This window comes from Mytilus trossulus, unplaced genomic scaffold, assembly GCF_036588685.1.
Source record: "Mytilus trossulus isolate FHL-02 unplaced genomic scaffold, PNRI_Mtr1.1.1.hap1 h1tg000234l__unscaffolded, whole genome shotgun sequence".
Taxonomy (NCBI): Eukaryota; Metazoa; Mollusca; class Bivalvia; order Mytilida; family Mytilidae; genus Mytilus; species Mytilus trossulus.
Window position 1 is genome coordinate 1,623,291 of NW_026963315.1, and position 17,298 is coordinate 1,640,588.

The following is a 17,298-nucleotide window of genomic DNA, read 5'->3' on the forward strand; positions in this document are numbered from 1 at the left end:
CTATTTTTTGGGGACCTTTTCTTCGTTAAACATTTTCTTGGAAATATTGCCTAGTTTTAATCAGCAAACATTTGTTATATTTTTTTTGGTCTCGACTACGAAAGAAAATTAAAATCAAATCATTAGAAATTTAGAGACATCATTTAGTGCACGTTCTTTTGAGAACAAAGTCCCGCTTTAAAATCTCTTTTAAGTCCCTGACACTTCCAATCAAATTGTCTTAAATCGTAAGTGACCACCTATGGATCAAGACAACCTGTAGTTTAACGATACGTCGTTTTAATCAAATACGGCAACGTTATTTGCAAAAGAGAAGTACAGTTACAACGTCAGATTATTTCCAAATTGTTGGATGTCATGACTGGCAGATTTACATCAGTAATATTTTCCGTATGCTGAAATGCCACATAATTCACTTTAGTATTGTTTTTAAAGGTTTCAGTGTCACCATATTACTTAAAAAACAAACTGAAATTGGTGAAAATGGGCATAATCAGGAAGGGAATAACTTGACTGAAACCATTCCCAACAGAATTGGTTCACCTTTGTGTCAATCATTTAGTGATTTTTTTAAACAGATGTAATTGCCTTTGACGATTCGCACGACCAATAATAAAGAAATCACAGGAATGTTTTGCATACCACATGATTTAAATGTTAGGTGTGACGTAATTAATTCGACTTTCGAATTTCAACTTTCATTAGACGATAAAGAAATGAATCAACTTTATATTCAATCTAGTATTTCATGCGTAATGTATATTGTTAAATTGAAAAAATAAAAAAAACGAGTGTAGCGTTTCGAAAGTCCATCGGTATTGGTACGGCTGACTTGTTGATAAATGGCTTAAACTGTATTGATATGGAGAAATGATACACATGTTTTCAACTGTATATTGCATTCCTTACCTCAAATATTTGATTGTTGACGGTGCTTTATCATCTAACTGTATCTTTTAATGGGCAAACTGTTCATGGCATTATGTGTAGAAATGGATGAATATCATCATGATCACGCATTTAATATCTTGGCTTACTTTAAGGTGATGAATTATAGATGCTAAATATGTATATGCTACGTACACTTTAACAAAGTGCAGAAAAAATACAGAGAGGTTGTATATACTCTCAGAGAATAGGCAGTATAAACTTTGAGGTTTAACTTGATTAAAAACATACGCGACCCGACCCAAATTGAATCAGTGTATAGATAAGCTCATCATAGTATCAGGATTGGAAATTTTAACGGCAGGTGCTCGTTTCGTCTAGCATGTCTAGATAAGACTCATCAGTGACGCTAGAATCAAAAGTTTAAAAAGGCCAAATAGAATTTTCGATCACTTATGTGTTACTCCTACTCAAAATTAATTGTAAAATATATTTCAGTGGTCGATATGATCATATACATGTATTTTTATTGAATACATTAAGATGTTGATTCCTGTCTATTTAAGATTATGGATCCGCATTGGTTTTTTTTCATACATAATTGGTTAAACATTTGAAATCATCACCAACATTAAACGTACGCATTATGTGAAAGCTGGACCATGTTAAACGTTCTAACCTGCTGTATTTGTTGGCACCTTTCTAAAGCCAGCAGCGTGTAGTTTCGTGGTAGTTGTTTGTTGATGTGGTGTATAAGCGTTTCTCGTTATCGGTTATAATATAAATTAGACCGTTGGTGTTTCTGTTTGAATTGCTTTCCAATAGTCATGATAGGGCCATTAATAGTTTGTTGATCAATGTGAGTCAAATTCAGGCATAGATGACCTTAGCTGGATTTGGCAAAACTTTTAGGAATTTTGGTCCTCAATTCTCTTCAACTTCGTACTTTATTTGACTTTTTCAGAATTTTGGGATTCGAGCGTCACTGATGATTTTTGTAGACAAAACGCGCGTCCGGCGTATATATACAAAATTTAGTCCTGGTATCTATGATGAGTTTATTCAAGACTCCGTCTTGAAACCCATACATTGACCTGTAATTGATTTTTTTTACACATTGTATGTAGATGGAGAACTGTCTCGTTTGCACCCATACCAAATCATTTTATTTCTGTATATCATAACGGATACGACTATATAGTCCTAACTTTTAAGATTAACCATATTAGCAGCCATTTGATTAAATTGAATGGATTACAATAGACAACACACAACTTTAAGAGTCATACGATGACATCTATAAATATTTAGCAGGATCTATTTAACCTTTCGGAGCACATACGAGCATTATTGTTCTTAAGGCGAGGTTGGGCAATATTATTCTGTTTTCGTTTTCTATGAAGTGTTTGACAGATTTGAATTAAGGAGAAATCGGAAATTGATTTTTTTACGTTTGTATTTATCTATTTCCGCGTACTGACCCTTTTGCGACAGTTTGCTACATTAAAAACTTCCCGTGTGAATCGGTAATCAATAAACTGGTTTGTTGTCAGTTCATTTTTGAGTAATGCGTATGAATGTCCCTCTGGTATCTTTCGCCCCTATTCAACATTTTAAATTTTTTAGATAACCTCTTCGTTTTCTGTAACCTGTAACTTCAGAAATACATGAGCCTTTTTGTGTTTGTCTTTTTGTATACGCTTTAAACATTGTTGATTGAATAAAAGAAGATCACTCTACCAACTTTTTGGTCATATATTCGGAATACTCTCGTTTCAACTATGCCATTTCCAATTTTGGCAATTAAGCCTTACTTTTCTTTTAACTTTTTATCACATCTAGTTTTAAAATCCATTTCTGAAAATCTGATGAAATTCTTTTTTACGTAGTTTTTGCTTGAAAAAAAGATGCAAATGTTTTTTTTAAGTATATGAAAAGTCTAGAGAGTATCATTTAGCTTCAAATATTTTCAATTTCCTTTATTACAAAAACAAGCACAATGACCCTTTATCTTTTTTCTTGTTTTTTGGTTTCGTTTTTTATATATAATAGCTAGTAGTATCAATGTAAATCAGTCTTTCTAAAACCTTTTATTTTGAAATTGAGCAATATGTATTTTTGTTTTATTTTTGAACGACTAGGTGTGTAGAATAGAATTAACTGATAAAATCTTTAAATGACATAGTATCTGCTTGTTAACAATTCATGAGCATACATGTTTTGTTTTTTATGGAACCATAAACGTTTTAATGTACCAATGATATTGGAATGGAAACAATATTGCACGATATGTTTTAGGGTAAACGTAGTCAAAACGGCATAAATTTTATTTGTGTTTTGAATAATATGATTAAAAAAAAGATCAGACTCTTGACCAGTATCAACAGGAAGTTTTTAATGTTTGTAACGATATTAAAAGGTCAATAGGCGGAAATAAAACAATACACAATTTAATATAAACAAACGACAAAAACTAAATTTTCCAATTCACTATAATCTGCCTTTTAGTTTGTATTATGAAAAACCTGTTAATTAATAGTGTCAATGTGGAAATATAATACACATATATATAAATGGTAAAGTGCATTAAATGGTATTAATATAGAATTATGAGTTATTATACAATCTTTTGTGTCGCATCTCCATTCATTTGAGGTTGTTATTTTATAGTTCCAGGAGCTTAACTTATTTTTGTTATCATACTGCTCTTAATTGTTTAATCTAGCAAAAGGTCGAACAAATGTACATTTGAATTACTATGAAGCATCTTTAAATTATAGGATGAAATTCTAAAAGCAACCCATATACACTGTGATACCTGGTTTGATATCTTTTAAAGCGATTTGACTCTCGTAACTGTGTTTTTGAGTTGGCTCTTCAACTAGTTCTGATGTATGGTGAAGAATAATCGCGCGTCCGATGTTTTAATATTGTACTTCTATTATCTTTGATGACTTTAAAAGGCTTTTAAATGTTGATAAAACGGTAGAAGTCAAGGATCCGTGTAGCAGGTCGTTCAATGACCTATAACTGTTTACGTTATACACATTGTGACTTGCAATGCTGTCGCATAGACACTCATACCACATCTTCTTATTTCTATTGAAACACTTACTAAACAATATTGTAATAAAGATACACAATTGCAGGCTATTAAACAACTTCTTTTAAATAGCTTAAACATCTCTCTGTTGAAAGATCATTTACTTTCGGTTATATTTTAAGTCATTGACGATAAAAAGAAATAAAACTCTATTAATTAAGTATATGTTTTACACGAAAATCCCATTGTGAAATGTGTTGCCTTTATTTATTTCAAATGGCCACTCTTACGCTTGAATATTATGAGAAACTTTCTTCCTTTTTTCTTTTTTAAATATAAATAAAACTAAATGAAATGACACTTCGTGATATCTACAGTTATTCTTGGTTCTCATATTGCAGATTTGACGAATGAAATTTGTCACAAAATGCCACCAATCTTCTCTTTGATCATAATGATAGTGATTACAGTTTTTATACAAATGGTGCCAGGTATATATTAACATAGAATCATATGAATAAAAAGCCTGCGAATGAGAAATACAAAATCAATCAATTATAAAATTACGAAAACTAATAGATGGTATTTGACGCGTCTTATGCCTTTGAATATCCCTGTTTGCATATCTCACCGAGGAAAAAAACTAAACATAGATGAATGCGTGATATTCCTACTTTCAGATTACATTGTTCTACCTCTTTCTTGTTTGATTCAGACAATATCATCCAACATCAAAAGTGACTCGGTTATCTGTGAATGCATGCCTGTTCCGTTGTTAGTACACATTATGTTATTATTATCAAATGATTACTTATGGTGATTTTGGACGAAAATAATCTTTAATTACATATAATTCTTAGAAAACCTGTATTGTAATGTATATTATTATTTAATGAATGGAACAACCCTTTATATGGTACGCACAAAAATGATAGTTCGGAACATGAAAGGATCTTCAATCTCATTGACCAAAAAACGTGTAATGAAGTTGTCAAAATTATATTCGGTTATCTTTGCACTTAAGCACGACTTAACGTTTTGTTCTTACATTTTTGATTTTCAGGCATTATGAATGATGTAGTCCCAGTAGGTGTTCAAATAGGAGAAAAAGTCGTCTTGAAATGTTGCGGCTCTGGAAATGCAAGATCCTGGCTAGGCCCAGCTTTCAACAATGCATCGACAGAAAGTATTGTTTATTTTTCAAACAATAACAAAAACCCAAAACTAAACCGGTCACAATACTTCATTCAGAGTAATGACAGAAACTATGATTTGAATATCTTTAATTTTCGACAAGAGAATACTGGTTTTTATGTATGCAGATTTGTAAATAATGGAGGATTTCACGAGACTAAGTTTAACGTCTCTTTGAAAGGTTTGTATTATATCTTAAATAAGCTTGATTATACTCTATTATACCAGTAATGCAATACGACAAATAATGTCTTTCAATCATTAATAGGGTAACCTCAAATTCCTATTCCTGTAAACTTTTTTAAGGTTGCTTGATTACCTATATATGCATGCAATAAAGTTATAAAGAGTTGTAGCATGAATATTAAGAAGATTCTTTCCGTTACAAACCAGCTACACATTGAAATGTCTGAATTGCATGTGAATAGTTTAAGGGCTTCTGCACGTAATTTCATTCAAAATGTACGGTTTTGTATTCATAACAAGAAAATAAATGTAAAATAACTTAACTTAACAAGACGTAACTGTTTTATGTTTCATATGTCTTTTTTAGAATTTGTTAATATCAATAATACCTTTTAAGGCAAAAGTTCAATTAAGTATTTGCAAGATATTGTTCTCTTTGCATGTATATTCAATAAATTAGAACGGAGTATTTTTGTGCCGATTACAATGCAATGTATCAAATGAACCTACCGATGTCTTTACTTGAAGTAAAAAAACAACACTATCGATAAATTAACATGTTATAAACAGTAATTCTATACAATAAGTGAACACTTCATTGAGTGTTGGCCACTGAATTGTTGATACCACCGGGGATGAAACCTTCTAGCGGCTACAATGGCGATGTTTTAAGTAAATATATACACATTGAGATTGGGATTGGTTAACAGACAGTTTCTCGGAGCATAAGAGGAAGACATATACTGCAAAAGGAATATTTTTTTTAAAAATTGTATCTGATTTTGATATATTGTAAATAAATACATAGTTTTGTGCAAGGTGAACTTCATGTTGTAATTAAGTATTTGGAATATAAAACACAAAAAAAGTGATGACACTCTAATATTATGTGATAAAAATTTATTATAAAGGGTATTAATTGTTATCTAAAAGACATAACTATATTCTTTAAGCAAGTTTAGTTACAATAAATATAATAAATAATACCTTTTTGTTTACTTCAGATACGTCACCGAGTAGAACAATAATGTACGACGAAGGAAGCAATTCTGTTTTAAATGCTACTACAGATTGGGAAACAAACGCAACACAAATGACAGAAGGTGATCAAAAACAAGAGTTCCTTGTCATTTTACACTGAATCAAAATCATTATATATAAACGTGTTTATCATATTAACACCGAACACTGCATAAAGACAATTTCAACACATTAAAATTTCTAAGTTTAAAGTCGTTAAATCAAAATGTTCATCTATTCATGTGTATAACAAATCTAATATTCGGATTTGGTGAAATAAGTGATTTTCAGGCCGCCCAAATGTAAGATAATTACTATACAAAACAGTTTATGAAAAGAATTGGTAAACACAGTATTGTGTGATCACAATAAACTCTAAACTAAAAACACTATAACATTTTTTAACTTGCAACGTATAGAATTAATGAACACTGTGATCGTTTGATTAAGTCATCAGTATTTGACTATTCAGTTAACATAGAACATGTAGAAGTAATGAACGTATAGAATTAAAAACAAATAATTAAACAAGTATATGCTCTGTATGCCCTCGAGTCAATAAACACATACAAAAGCGTTACTGTGTATGCATCCGAAACTTCTTAACAAGGTCACCAGTATTAACATCGAAACTGCATTTCTTGAACTCTGGTTTCTTTGGTGTGAATTTTGTTTAATAAGTTAACAATGAATCTGTAGCAAATTAAAGTATAAGGAAATGTGTAATGACTTCCAATTAATTGTTTTAATTTCTTGTTATATGTAATATGTTAACACAACATTTGCAAATGTTGACCTTACATCAAATATAATGATGGTCATGATAAGTAAGAAATTTATTACCAATTTGAACAAAGTTTGATTAACTTTAATTTTAAGTTAAATGCATTAAAACAAACTTTTATCATATGAGTTTATAACATATATCACATTCAACGAAACTATTTTAGGATTATGAGTTTTTAATCGCTGTCCTCAATTTTTGACCTAAATCTGTTTAAATGCGGATACGTTTTAGGATGTCCGCTTGTCATGTTTTGGCATTTTTGTCGGATTTTCGAATTCTCTGGTTTTATTATTAGAAAGCCGTAAATCATTTTGATCATTGACCCCCATTTTTTTTACAAATCATTTACATGTTTCATTATAAGTCATCTTTAAAAGTCTTATAAAATCGTTGTTATTATTTTTTTTTGAGAACATAAACTTGTCAATGATAAAGCTATGGAAAATCAAAAGAGGATATTTTCTCTCCAAAACTTCAAATGCTAATATTTCAAATGCAAGCACATATTATTTTTTTTGTCTTTTTGTTCCAACTTTTGTCATATTAAAACTGAGTAGCGAATTTCTTTTTATTGACATTGGAACTGCATTGTTTGGCATATTTAGATGTTTGATTAAAGAAGATGATTCGGCAAAAGTAGTCTTCTTATCATTTGAGTATTGGTGTGATTGGTGAGATTTTGATTTTGCCATTTGTTTAGGAATTTCCGTTTTAAATTTGCCTTTGGGCTCCGTAGTTTTTTTTTCTGTAGATAATTGAAATCTTCACATTATTTTCTTTCAGATATTCCTTGTTCATGTACTTCGACAATGAATAATGACTTTTGGAAGTTATCAGGTAGTTTTATAGGAGGCATTCTTGTATGTCTAATCTGTTCAAATATTTATTGTTACAAAACACGTAAGAAAGCATCGGAGGATTTCTTGGACGTTCCTCGAGAGGTTCAGTATGATGAAATAGGCATCATTGACTATAATGTTGTTAACATTGAGACCTTGCGTGACGATACAAGATGCCGAACGTCTGTAATGAATTTCTCTAGGACCTACATTGATACAAGTTCTACCAAATCACCAACTTTAAGCTACAGTTCTACCAGTGACTCATTATCAAGGAAAACAGAAGGATCTGAAAATACATACCAATCAATAAACCTGGATCAAAATCCTACTCAGGAACATAGAAAGAATGCTGGAAATACCATGCCATCAGCTAGTGTCTATGACATTGATACACATTCAATCCAATCAGCAACTTCAAGCATCAGTTCTACCAATGACTCATTATCAAGGAAAACAGATGGATCTGAAAAAACATACGAACCAATAAACTTAGCTCAAAATCATATTCATGAATTAAAGACATGTAACGTTAGCACCACAACTTTAACTAGCGTATATGCAAATACTGTGGTTTTCCCTATTACAAGTCAAACAATGAAAGGTGATCAGGGTGATAGAGCACCATGGCTATTTATCTACAATCGCATAGAAAATTGAATATGTATTCACAAAACAATAACATGCACAAACAGAGAAAAAAGGAAGTCAGCTTATTATGTAAATTATGTTTTTTTTATATTACAAAAGGAACATTAGATTGGTATTCCGAGAAGTTAAAAACTGATAAAAGGGGAAACCTTTGTTGTATATTGTGTTTATGTTATTCTCATGCATACGGTGTTAATTTTTTTATTATTTGAGATTTCAAACACGTGCACTTTCATTAAAAAGAAACAGATTGCAATACAGATGAGATGACGTGTTAACATAGTCACACAATATACACTTTCTTTATCAAAGTTGGTCTGCTTTGTTCGAAATGGTTCGTCAGTCACGTTAAATTTCCGTGATGTATGCTTACATAATTTTAGCCTCTGGATCCCAATAATGGTCATATAAACATATTGTTAGTAGATATAGGAAGATGTGGTATGAATGTCAATAAGACAACTCTCCATCCAAGTCACAATTTATAAATGAAAACCATTATAGGTCAAAGTACGGTCTTCAATACGGAGCGTATACTCACCCCGAACAGCAAGCTATAAAGGGCCCTGCACATTACTAGTGTTACACCATTCAAACGGGAAAACCAACGGTCTAATCTACATAAAAAAATACGAAAAATTGTGTCTGTTTGTACATGTAGTACTTGTAATTATAATTGAACAATAAACACGTGTCATACAAGTGAGAGGTTTAGCTAGCTTTAAAAAAAGTTTCTCTAGAAAATGCTTGTTCGTGGAATATGTCAGTTGATTTTTTCCTTGGTCCGTTGATATATATCATTTGATTTTGTTCGTTTATGGACTTCAACATTTTAAAATTTGAATTTGAATTCTGTATTTTGTAATACTTTTTATAGATAACTACGAAAGCCCAGAAAGACCATGCGAGATCCGATATTCGAAATTCGAGATTCAATATCCGAAGTTCGAAATTTGACATTCGAAATTCGAGATTCATATCTTAATTTCGAGATTCGAGATTCTAAATTCTATATCCAGTGTAACCAATCAGATGAAAACTTGTGAATTTACTTTAGACCAATGAAATGTGTTTTAACAAACATTTGGGTAAACTTTCCACAAATGCAAAGATTCCCATCACCAACATACATTCTTAAACCTCAAGACTTGACTTTTATAGATTCGTAATGACTAATTGCCTTTTTTTTACTAGAAATATATATATATATATAAAATTAATCAACGGTGTTTCGGGATTTTTTAGCTAAGTTTTATTTTAGCAAGGGTCCCTTCTCAAAAGTCTCCCTATTTAAAAGTCTTGTTTTTGCTAGGTGCTCTTTTAAATTTTTACTGCGTTTATACGCAATGATAGGCATCTGTTTAAATATTGTTTTACAATATTCATCTCTTTGCAAAATTTGCCAATGCTTCTTAATAGCTCTGTTAAGATTTATAACTGTAGGGTTATATTTAGTTACTAGTGTAAGTGGAATCCCAGCAGGCACAAAACGTTGTATCAACGTTGATCCAAAGTCAGTCTTCAACGTTGTTACAACGTTGAAACTTAGGTTAGTTTTGAAAGTTGTAATGACGTTGAATCAACGTTTCAGTTTCAACGTTGTAATGACATTGATAACATGTTGAAATCGGGTCCAGTGACGTTGAAATCAGGTCGGGTTTTGGTTGAAATCAGGTCGGGTTTACGTTGAAATCAGGTCTGGTTTAGATTGAAATCAGGTCGAGATAGGTTGTAGTTGGGTCATTTGTAGGTTGGTTGAAGTTATGGTTTTGGGTGTACATTAATCCTTTTTGGCACGTGGTCAAATACAATAACAAGATACCTGAATATTGAAATGAAAAAGCCACTTTCAAGTTAGTGTCCATCAACAGTTCCTTTCTCAACAAGGGACTCCAAAAGAGAATAGTAGACAATAACAATCAGAAACGAAGAGAAGAGACAGTTACAATATCAAAATTTTATTTGAAACCAAATATATCAATTTTAATAAAGCTTACTTTTCTAGCACATCAATTTCTCAAAGCAATGGAAAAAGGAAAAACTTACTAACACACTAGTTTGATTCTGGTTGATCAAGTTTTCCAACTTAAACAAAATCATGTAAATGCAGCAAATTTCACACAGTGACACAAAAGCCTTCTTTGTTTTATGTGAATACATAGCAGGACCATTAAAATAAAATAAAATGTTCTCATTTTAAGTTTTTGTAATCCGAAATTTCATGTATTTACTTCTTTTTTATTGTCTTTTTTTCTTTTTTATTGATACTTGATGATCTGAAATTTGTCTTTTTGAGGGTATACCGTATGTTTTTTTTAATTTATCTTGAAGGCATTTGGAACAAACCATACCATCACCAAGCTGTTTACTCATTCAATCATTATCTATACACCCGATACAATTGAGCAAACCGGGGAAAAAAGATGCACCAAATAACGTATTTCTAAATTTCACTGCCTTTTTTACTGGCACTAAATTAACTATAGAAATTTAAAAAAAAGAGGTTTTCAAAATGAAAAATTTATTTTGTTTTAATGATTCATTCTTTTGGCCTAGAAACTCCTTCTGCTCTCTGTGGGGTACACTTCAAAGGTCCTGATCACTGCTCGGATATTTTGGATTCTGGTGTCTCTTTGTGGCAGACTAGAACAGCATCTGAAAGCATGGAAAAGAAATAACATAAATTTGAATTACATAAATAAAGTTGTGTACTTTTACAAGCCTGAAATGTTATCAAATTCTACCAATTATAAAAAAAATATTTTAAATCATAGAAAACAACATGTTCATTTGAAACAAGTGTACCAGCTTGCATCAATAACAAGACAAAAGCATGAATCCTGTAAACCAGATCTGTGTTTTGCAATAACCATAATGTTCATATACAGATAAAACTATCAAAGATGAGAGATATTTAAAGAAAAATAAGTGTTTAAGAGCAGACCATTTCTATGTGTGTCAGACACACCATATCGAGTTGTATTGGAACGAATGGCTAGTTTTCGATGACACCCCTCCCCCTTTTTCTGATATTACTGACTCTGTGCATGGCTAGATATGTTTTATGTTAGTTTGCTAATTAGAGGATATATGCAATCAAATCATTACACTGTTTTGACATGAAACTGAATCAGATTCAGTAAGATAAGACCTTGTCATAATTTCTGTGAAGGTAAACATATGCAGATAATCTGATAAATAATTTAAATGTGTTTGTTTATAATATGATTCTTCATTAATTTAACTGTAAAATAGACTTACGCTAATAACGAGGTTTAAACAGAAAAGTCTTCTATCTTCTTTAAATTCGTTAGACGCAGTTGTTCACTATTTGTTCATCAGTCTGGTGCGATAATTTCTCGAGGATGATTTTCAAATTTTTCTAAACGGATGTTAAAAAGAGGTGCGCGTGCTTGCGTGCGCATCCAAATGTAAATATTAACTCCAGTTGAAAAACCGCGAAAATTTAAAAACTTATTATGATTACATTGTACATCGATGATATTTTTCAAAAGTTTATATATTAAATATCAGTCGGTAAAAATAATTAAATAAAAATACCAAATAATTTCACCTATTTATTTAATTGAATGAAAACATTTAAAAAAATCAATTTGATTTAAAAAAAAATATAAACTATAAGAATATATCATATTTATACAGATATACATAAAATAGCATGAACAGGTTTTGAGATCTCCCAAAATATACAAAATTATCAAATCAAAATTAGATCTTCTTAATAATTGGTAAGAATTGATTTTTTTAAAAATAAACACGAAACAAAATTAATTTGAAAAAAGCCGATTTGTTATTGGTGTTGTCTCCTGACCACTTGTTCTTGTCCAAAACTCCTTTCCATGCCTAAACAATGCAATTCGGCCTACCCCTTTTTTGTGGGAAAAATGATTGATTATATAGGGATCATGGAAGCATGACAGGAGGAAACCCCCTCACGGTCCTCACTCTTATGGCAGTCAGTGGACCCCCTTATAAGTATTATAAATTCTAGACTAGACACTTATTATCAAATCGTTTATAATACTGCAGCACTGCTCCTTGTTCGATCTGCTCATCCAATATATCTGTACCCTCAATTTTGACAATAAGATTTTTCTGTCGCGATTGACTGACGTTAACCCAACGTTGAATTAACGTTGTTGTTTAAACGTTGATTTTAACGACGTAAATTCAACGTTGAAACAACGTTGTGAAGTCAACGTTGAATACCATGACGTTAGATCAACGTTGAATTTAGGTCGATCAACGTCACGACCAGATTTCAACCAAATTTCAACGTTGTCTCAACGTTGAGTGCCCACTGGGATTTCCCTTTGTCTAAAATTATCTGACAGAGTAGTGCATCGTTTAATCTTGTGTTTCACATCTTTAATGTTTTTTTGCAGTTTCCAACTTATCATAGCCTAATACTTCTAACAATTCGTCACATAAGAAACAATAACAACGACGCTGATCTCAACAAACATCTTTCGACTTTGGATAATAAACTTATAAATAGAGGCTATGATAAGTTGGAAACTGCAAAACATTAAAGATGTAAAACACAAGATTAAACGATGCAGTACTCTGTCAAATAATTTTAGACAAAGGGAAATTCCACTTACACTAGTAACAGAGCTAGCAAAAACAAGACTTTTAAATAGGGAAACTTTTGAGAAGGGACCCTTGCTAAAATAAAACTTAGCTAAAAAATCCCGAACACCGTTAATTAATTATATATATATTTCTAGTAAAAAAAGGCAATTAGTCATTACGACTCTATAAAAACGGTGTCAACTTTTGAGGTTTAAGAATTTAAATTCTCCCTCGCCATGCTCGTCCGAATTTAAAACATTTCTTTACTAAATCCTTGGTATAATAAATAAAACAAAACTCTAGATATAGGTTTAGTTGCTCGCAGTAACTTCGTTTTTCTTTTCTAGTAAGCAATGTTTAATAACATTATAAACCAACATATTATAAATACAAACACATTTGTCCCATACATTTAAATGGACTATAATTAAACAATTCATAATCATATATGTACACATTCTTATGACACAATAAACTGCAAAACTGTCGTAGTTACTGTGAGCGAGCACTTTCGATAAATGACGCCCGCAAATTTTCTTTATATAATATAACGGGACCCCACCTTTTAAACCGCCAAAGTATTTCACGAGCATATTTTACCCATCTATATTTATAACCAAAACAAGAACTTGTCATACAACTACTCTCACTAACCAACCTAGAACTTATAAATAGTATCAAAGGGGAAAAAACCCAAGTCTCAACGAAAAGAAATTTAAGTATGTTGGTGATGGGAATCTTTGCATTTGTGGAAAGTTTACCCACATGTTTGTTAATGTGGTTAATTTTGATATACGCGGGATATTTATTCAGTCGCTACATTTTGTTAGTTTTTTCTGTGATAAGATATTTCATTGGTTAAAAAATTTCAAAACTTATAAGCTTTCTTCTGATTGGTTACGCTGGATATAGAATTTCGAATTTCGAATCTCGAAATCAAGATATTTGAATCTCGAATTTCGAATATCGGATCTCGCATGATCCTTCTGGGCTTTCGTAGATAACATAAAAATAAAGAAACATCGGCAGTGTATCAATGTGCACATACTATAAACCTGTTTAAAACAAAGATATCAAGATTAATTGAGCAGGACAACTGATAACCTTTATTGATGCCAGTTTTGATCAATTTAAATCTAGAGGTTTCTATATTTGTAGTTCGTTAAGCTAATTAAGAATAGTTCTCAAGATAACCTTCGAAAGGCACACAAAAGGGTAGGAAAAGTAATAAAACGCCTAAAACTATAACATTCCTTGAAAGCTTTCTAGAGTGTGACAATATGCTGTATAAAATTCCAGATGCAAAAGGGAATAATGTATGGTGTAGAACAAGTATTGTCTGTTGTTTTATTGATTGATTGATTGTTGTTTGCTTTACGCCGCATTAGCACAAAAAGGCTTTATCGCGGCGAGTCTGTTGTTTTATAATCTCCATTTGTTTGATAAAAGATATATGGAAAATTTATAAACTCTGCATGCATGTTCATGTTTAATGTTATAAAGGTTTCTTATAATTTTACAACATCAATTCTGCTACTACTTTATAATTTGTATAATCTATAGTTGTCATGTGATCAAATATGTAAAACGAATTTGAAAATTGCAAATTCGTCACCTTTTGTATTATGTAACTTGTTTATTTTTTATGTGATTTATTGAGCGACAGAAAGTAGATGTAAAACAAATTATTATATATTGTCAAATAACTCAAATATCATTATTGTAATTAAAACAATTGTAAATGTGTACCATTGTCACTTGTTTGCTTGCTATAAATTAAAGTTTGTAACAAAATTAATACAATGCAACCAGTCAATGCAATTTTTATAATATGCCATCAAAGAGATGCTAATTTTTTATCAGTTGTTCATGTTCATGTTTTCCCGATTATTCACCATAAGACCTTGAACAACAAAAAATAACGGTCTGATTAATGTAGACAACAATAAACCAAAAAACCTATACGATATACATGATAACAATTGTATGGATTTAATTTTTTGTCTATTGAATTTAAAAACTTCCCATTGATAATAAAAGCCCTCTCGGAAGTTGTAAGGGTCAATGATGTCAACAAATTACCAATACACGGAAATTATATATAATAAACATGTATAAAATCGAGAACAAAACTACATTCACCTAAAAATTGTCAATACATTTATTAAAAAAACATAAATTTTATGATGTATTGTGCGTGGAGACGACCAGGTAAATAGCGTTAACATAATATGAAATAATTTCATGGGGACGATTTTAATTTATATGCATGCTTTTGTATCTTTTATCTGCAGTAGCTTTATTGTAGATACGTAATTTATATAATCAATATATACTGAGTGCCAATGAAAACGCAACACTTGGTTTTTCAAAAATAAAATTTATATTAGAAATGATAATCTTTCAAAATAAATTGTTCTTGAAAATTAACAATTCTAACAATAGATCGATATCAAACAAAAATGTCTCATTGTCATCTTTCAGACGCTATAGGTAAACGAAACATCCAATGTCGAATCATCAACTTACAGTCCTAACAAAACATGTTACAACCCCGTTGTGCAGCGCAATCTCGATAGCGCCGTAGAACTAATCATCCTGGACGCTTAATGTGATCTCGAGGAATGTTGTTCCACTTGTTCCGCATATCAAACTCAAGCTGACTTTAGGATATTGGTGGTGGTTTTCATCGTCTAAACCATGTCCAATCTGATGCAAAATTTGGTCTATCGGACCAAAATCGGGCGAAACACGTGACTTTCGGCCAAGATGGGTGCCACATGTCTTTGAAACCACCACTGACGGTTTTTGGTACACAATGAATGATTTTTGGTCTACAGAATTCGATATTTACGCCTTACGGCCGTTTAGATGTCACTAAAAAAGACTTTGCTGCTTTTTAACAATTTCTGCACAATGGTGCTTTACTGAAATTGCTCCAAAGGATCTACTGTGACCACCATTGAACTCTCGTGACCTTTGTACACCAATCAGAGTCAATATCGAATATGACTAAGACCAAATGTATCGGTCTGGCTGAGCGTTTCTTGCTTTTTGTACCCCGGGATGTCGCTTATCATTAAATGATCATTTTGGTTGAATTTGTTGATGATTTGGGTTATTGTAGAGGCAACAACTTCAGTCTTCTCGTAATTGTATGCAGTGATAGGCTTCATTGGATCATGCCCAAAACTGCATGTTGCTGGTTGTCAGAAAGTCCTGGCATTTACTCAAATGTTTATTGCAGTTTCCTTACAATAAGGGCGGGAAAATTCATGACATTAGCCAAGCTTTAAATGACAAAATCGTGAAAATGGTGCTTATGTTGAAAAGCGGTGAACTCGATTTATGTCCGTTCAAAATAGTCCTTACTTCGCATTTGTTCCAAAAATCACTCAACCGTAAAGTTGTCGTCAATTGTCTCAAAAGTCATTTTAAACCAACTATACAAAGTTCTAATATAAATAAAATAAAAATTGTAAGATTTTTTTGAAAAACAAAAGTGTTGCGTTTTCATTGGCACTCAGTATATATAAAGTTAAGTTTTTCAGACATCTATACGTAAAAAAAGGGTTCAACTTCATTGTTTATCAATTTACGTGAACTTTTGTATTTGTTATTTATTATATAATATATTTCAATAATAAAAATAAGGATACTCTAGGTTGTCAATATATATTAACAATTTGAATATTAAAATGAAAATGTAAAATATGCAAAGTAAAACCACTTACGTTATGATACAAACTGATGATAAGTTGTGAATAAGGTCACATAGTGTAAACATTGAAGTCATAATCACAATTGACAGCTAAGTGGTCTCGTGGTAACGTATTTGCCTCAAGTGAGAGAGGGCATCTGTTCCAAGTTCAGATGTCCATACCCCTTGAGAAATGCTGTTTAAGGAAACCTTATACTCCCGAAACCAAAACAACAGAAAATATTTCATGCATTCTGGACCATTCTTGTGGAATAATTTGCCAATCCCGTTAAGAAATGTTACAAATGTTAGTTCTTGCAAATATAAAATAACAGATCATCTATTGAAATCAACCTAGCTGTATAACTGATTATGTCATCAAGTTTATTTTTTC

General features: G+C 31.4%; 1 protein-coding gene across 1 annotated transcript; it reads left to right on the plus strand.

The window, feature by feature from the left end:
* Positions 1–4,999: 4,999 nt before the first annotated feature.
* Positions 5,000–8,617, plus strand: LOC134701231 (uncharacterized). Its single transcript, XM_063562362.1, has 3 exons — positions 5,000–5,306; positions 6,316–6,414; positions 7,902–8,617. The coding sequence occupies exons 1-3, from the start codon at positions 5,000–5,002 to the stop codon at positions 8,615–8,617; spliced, it is 1,122 nt and encodes a 373-aa protein (XP_063418432.1).
* The last annotated feature ends 8,681 nt before the right edge of the window (positions 8,618–17,298 follow it).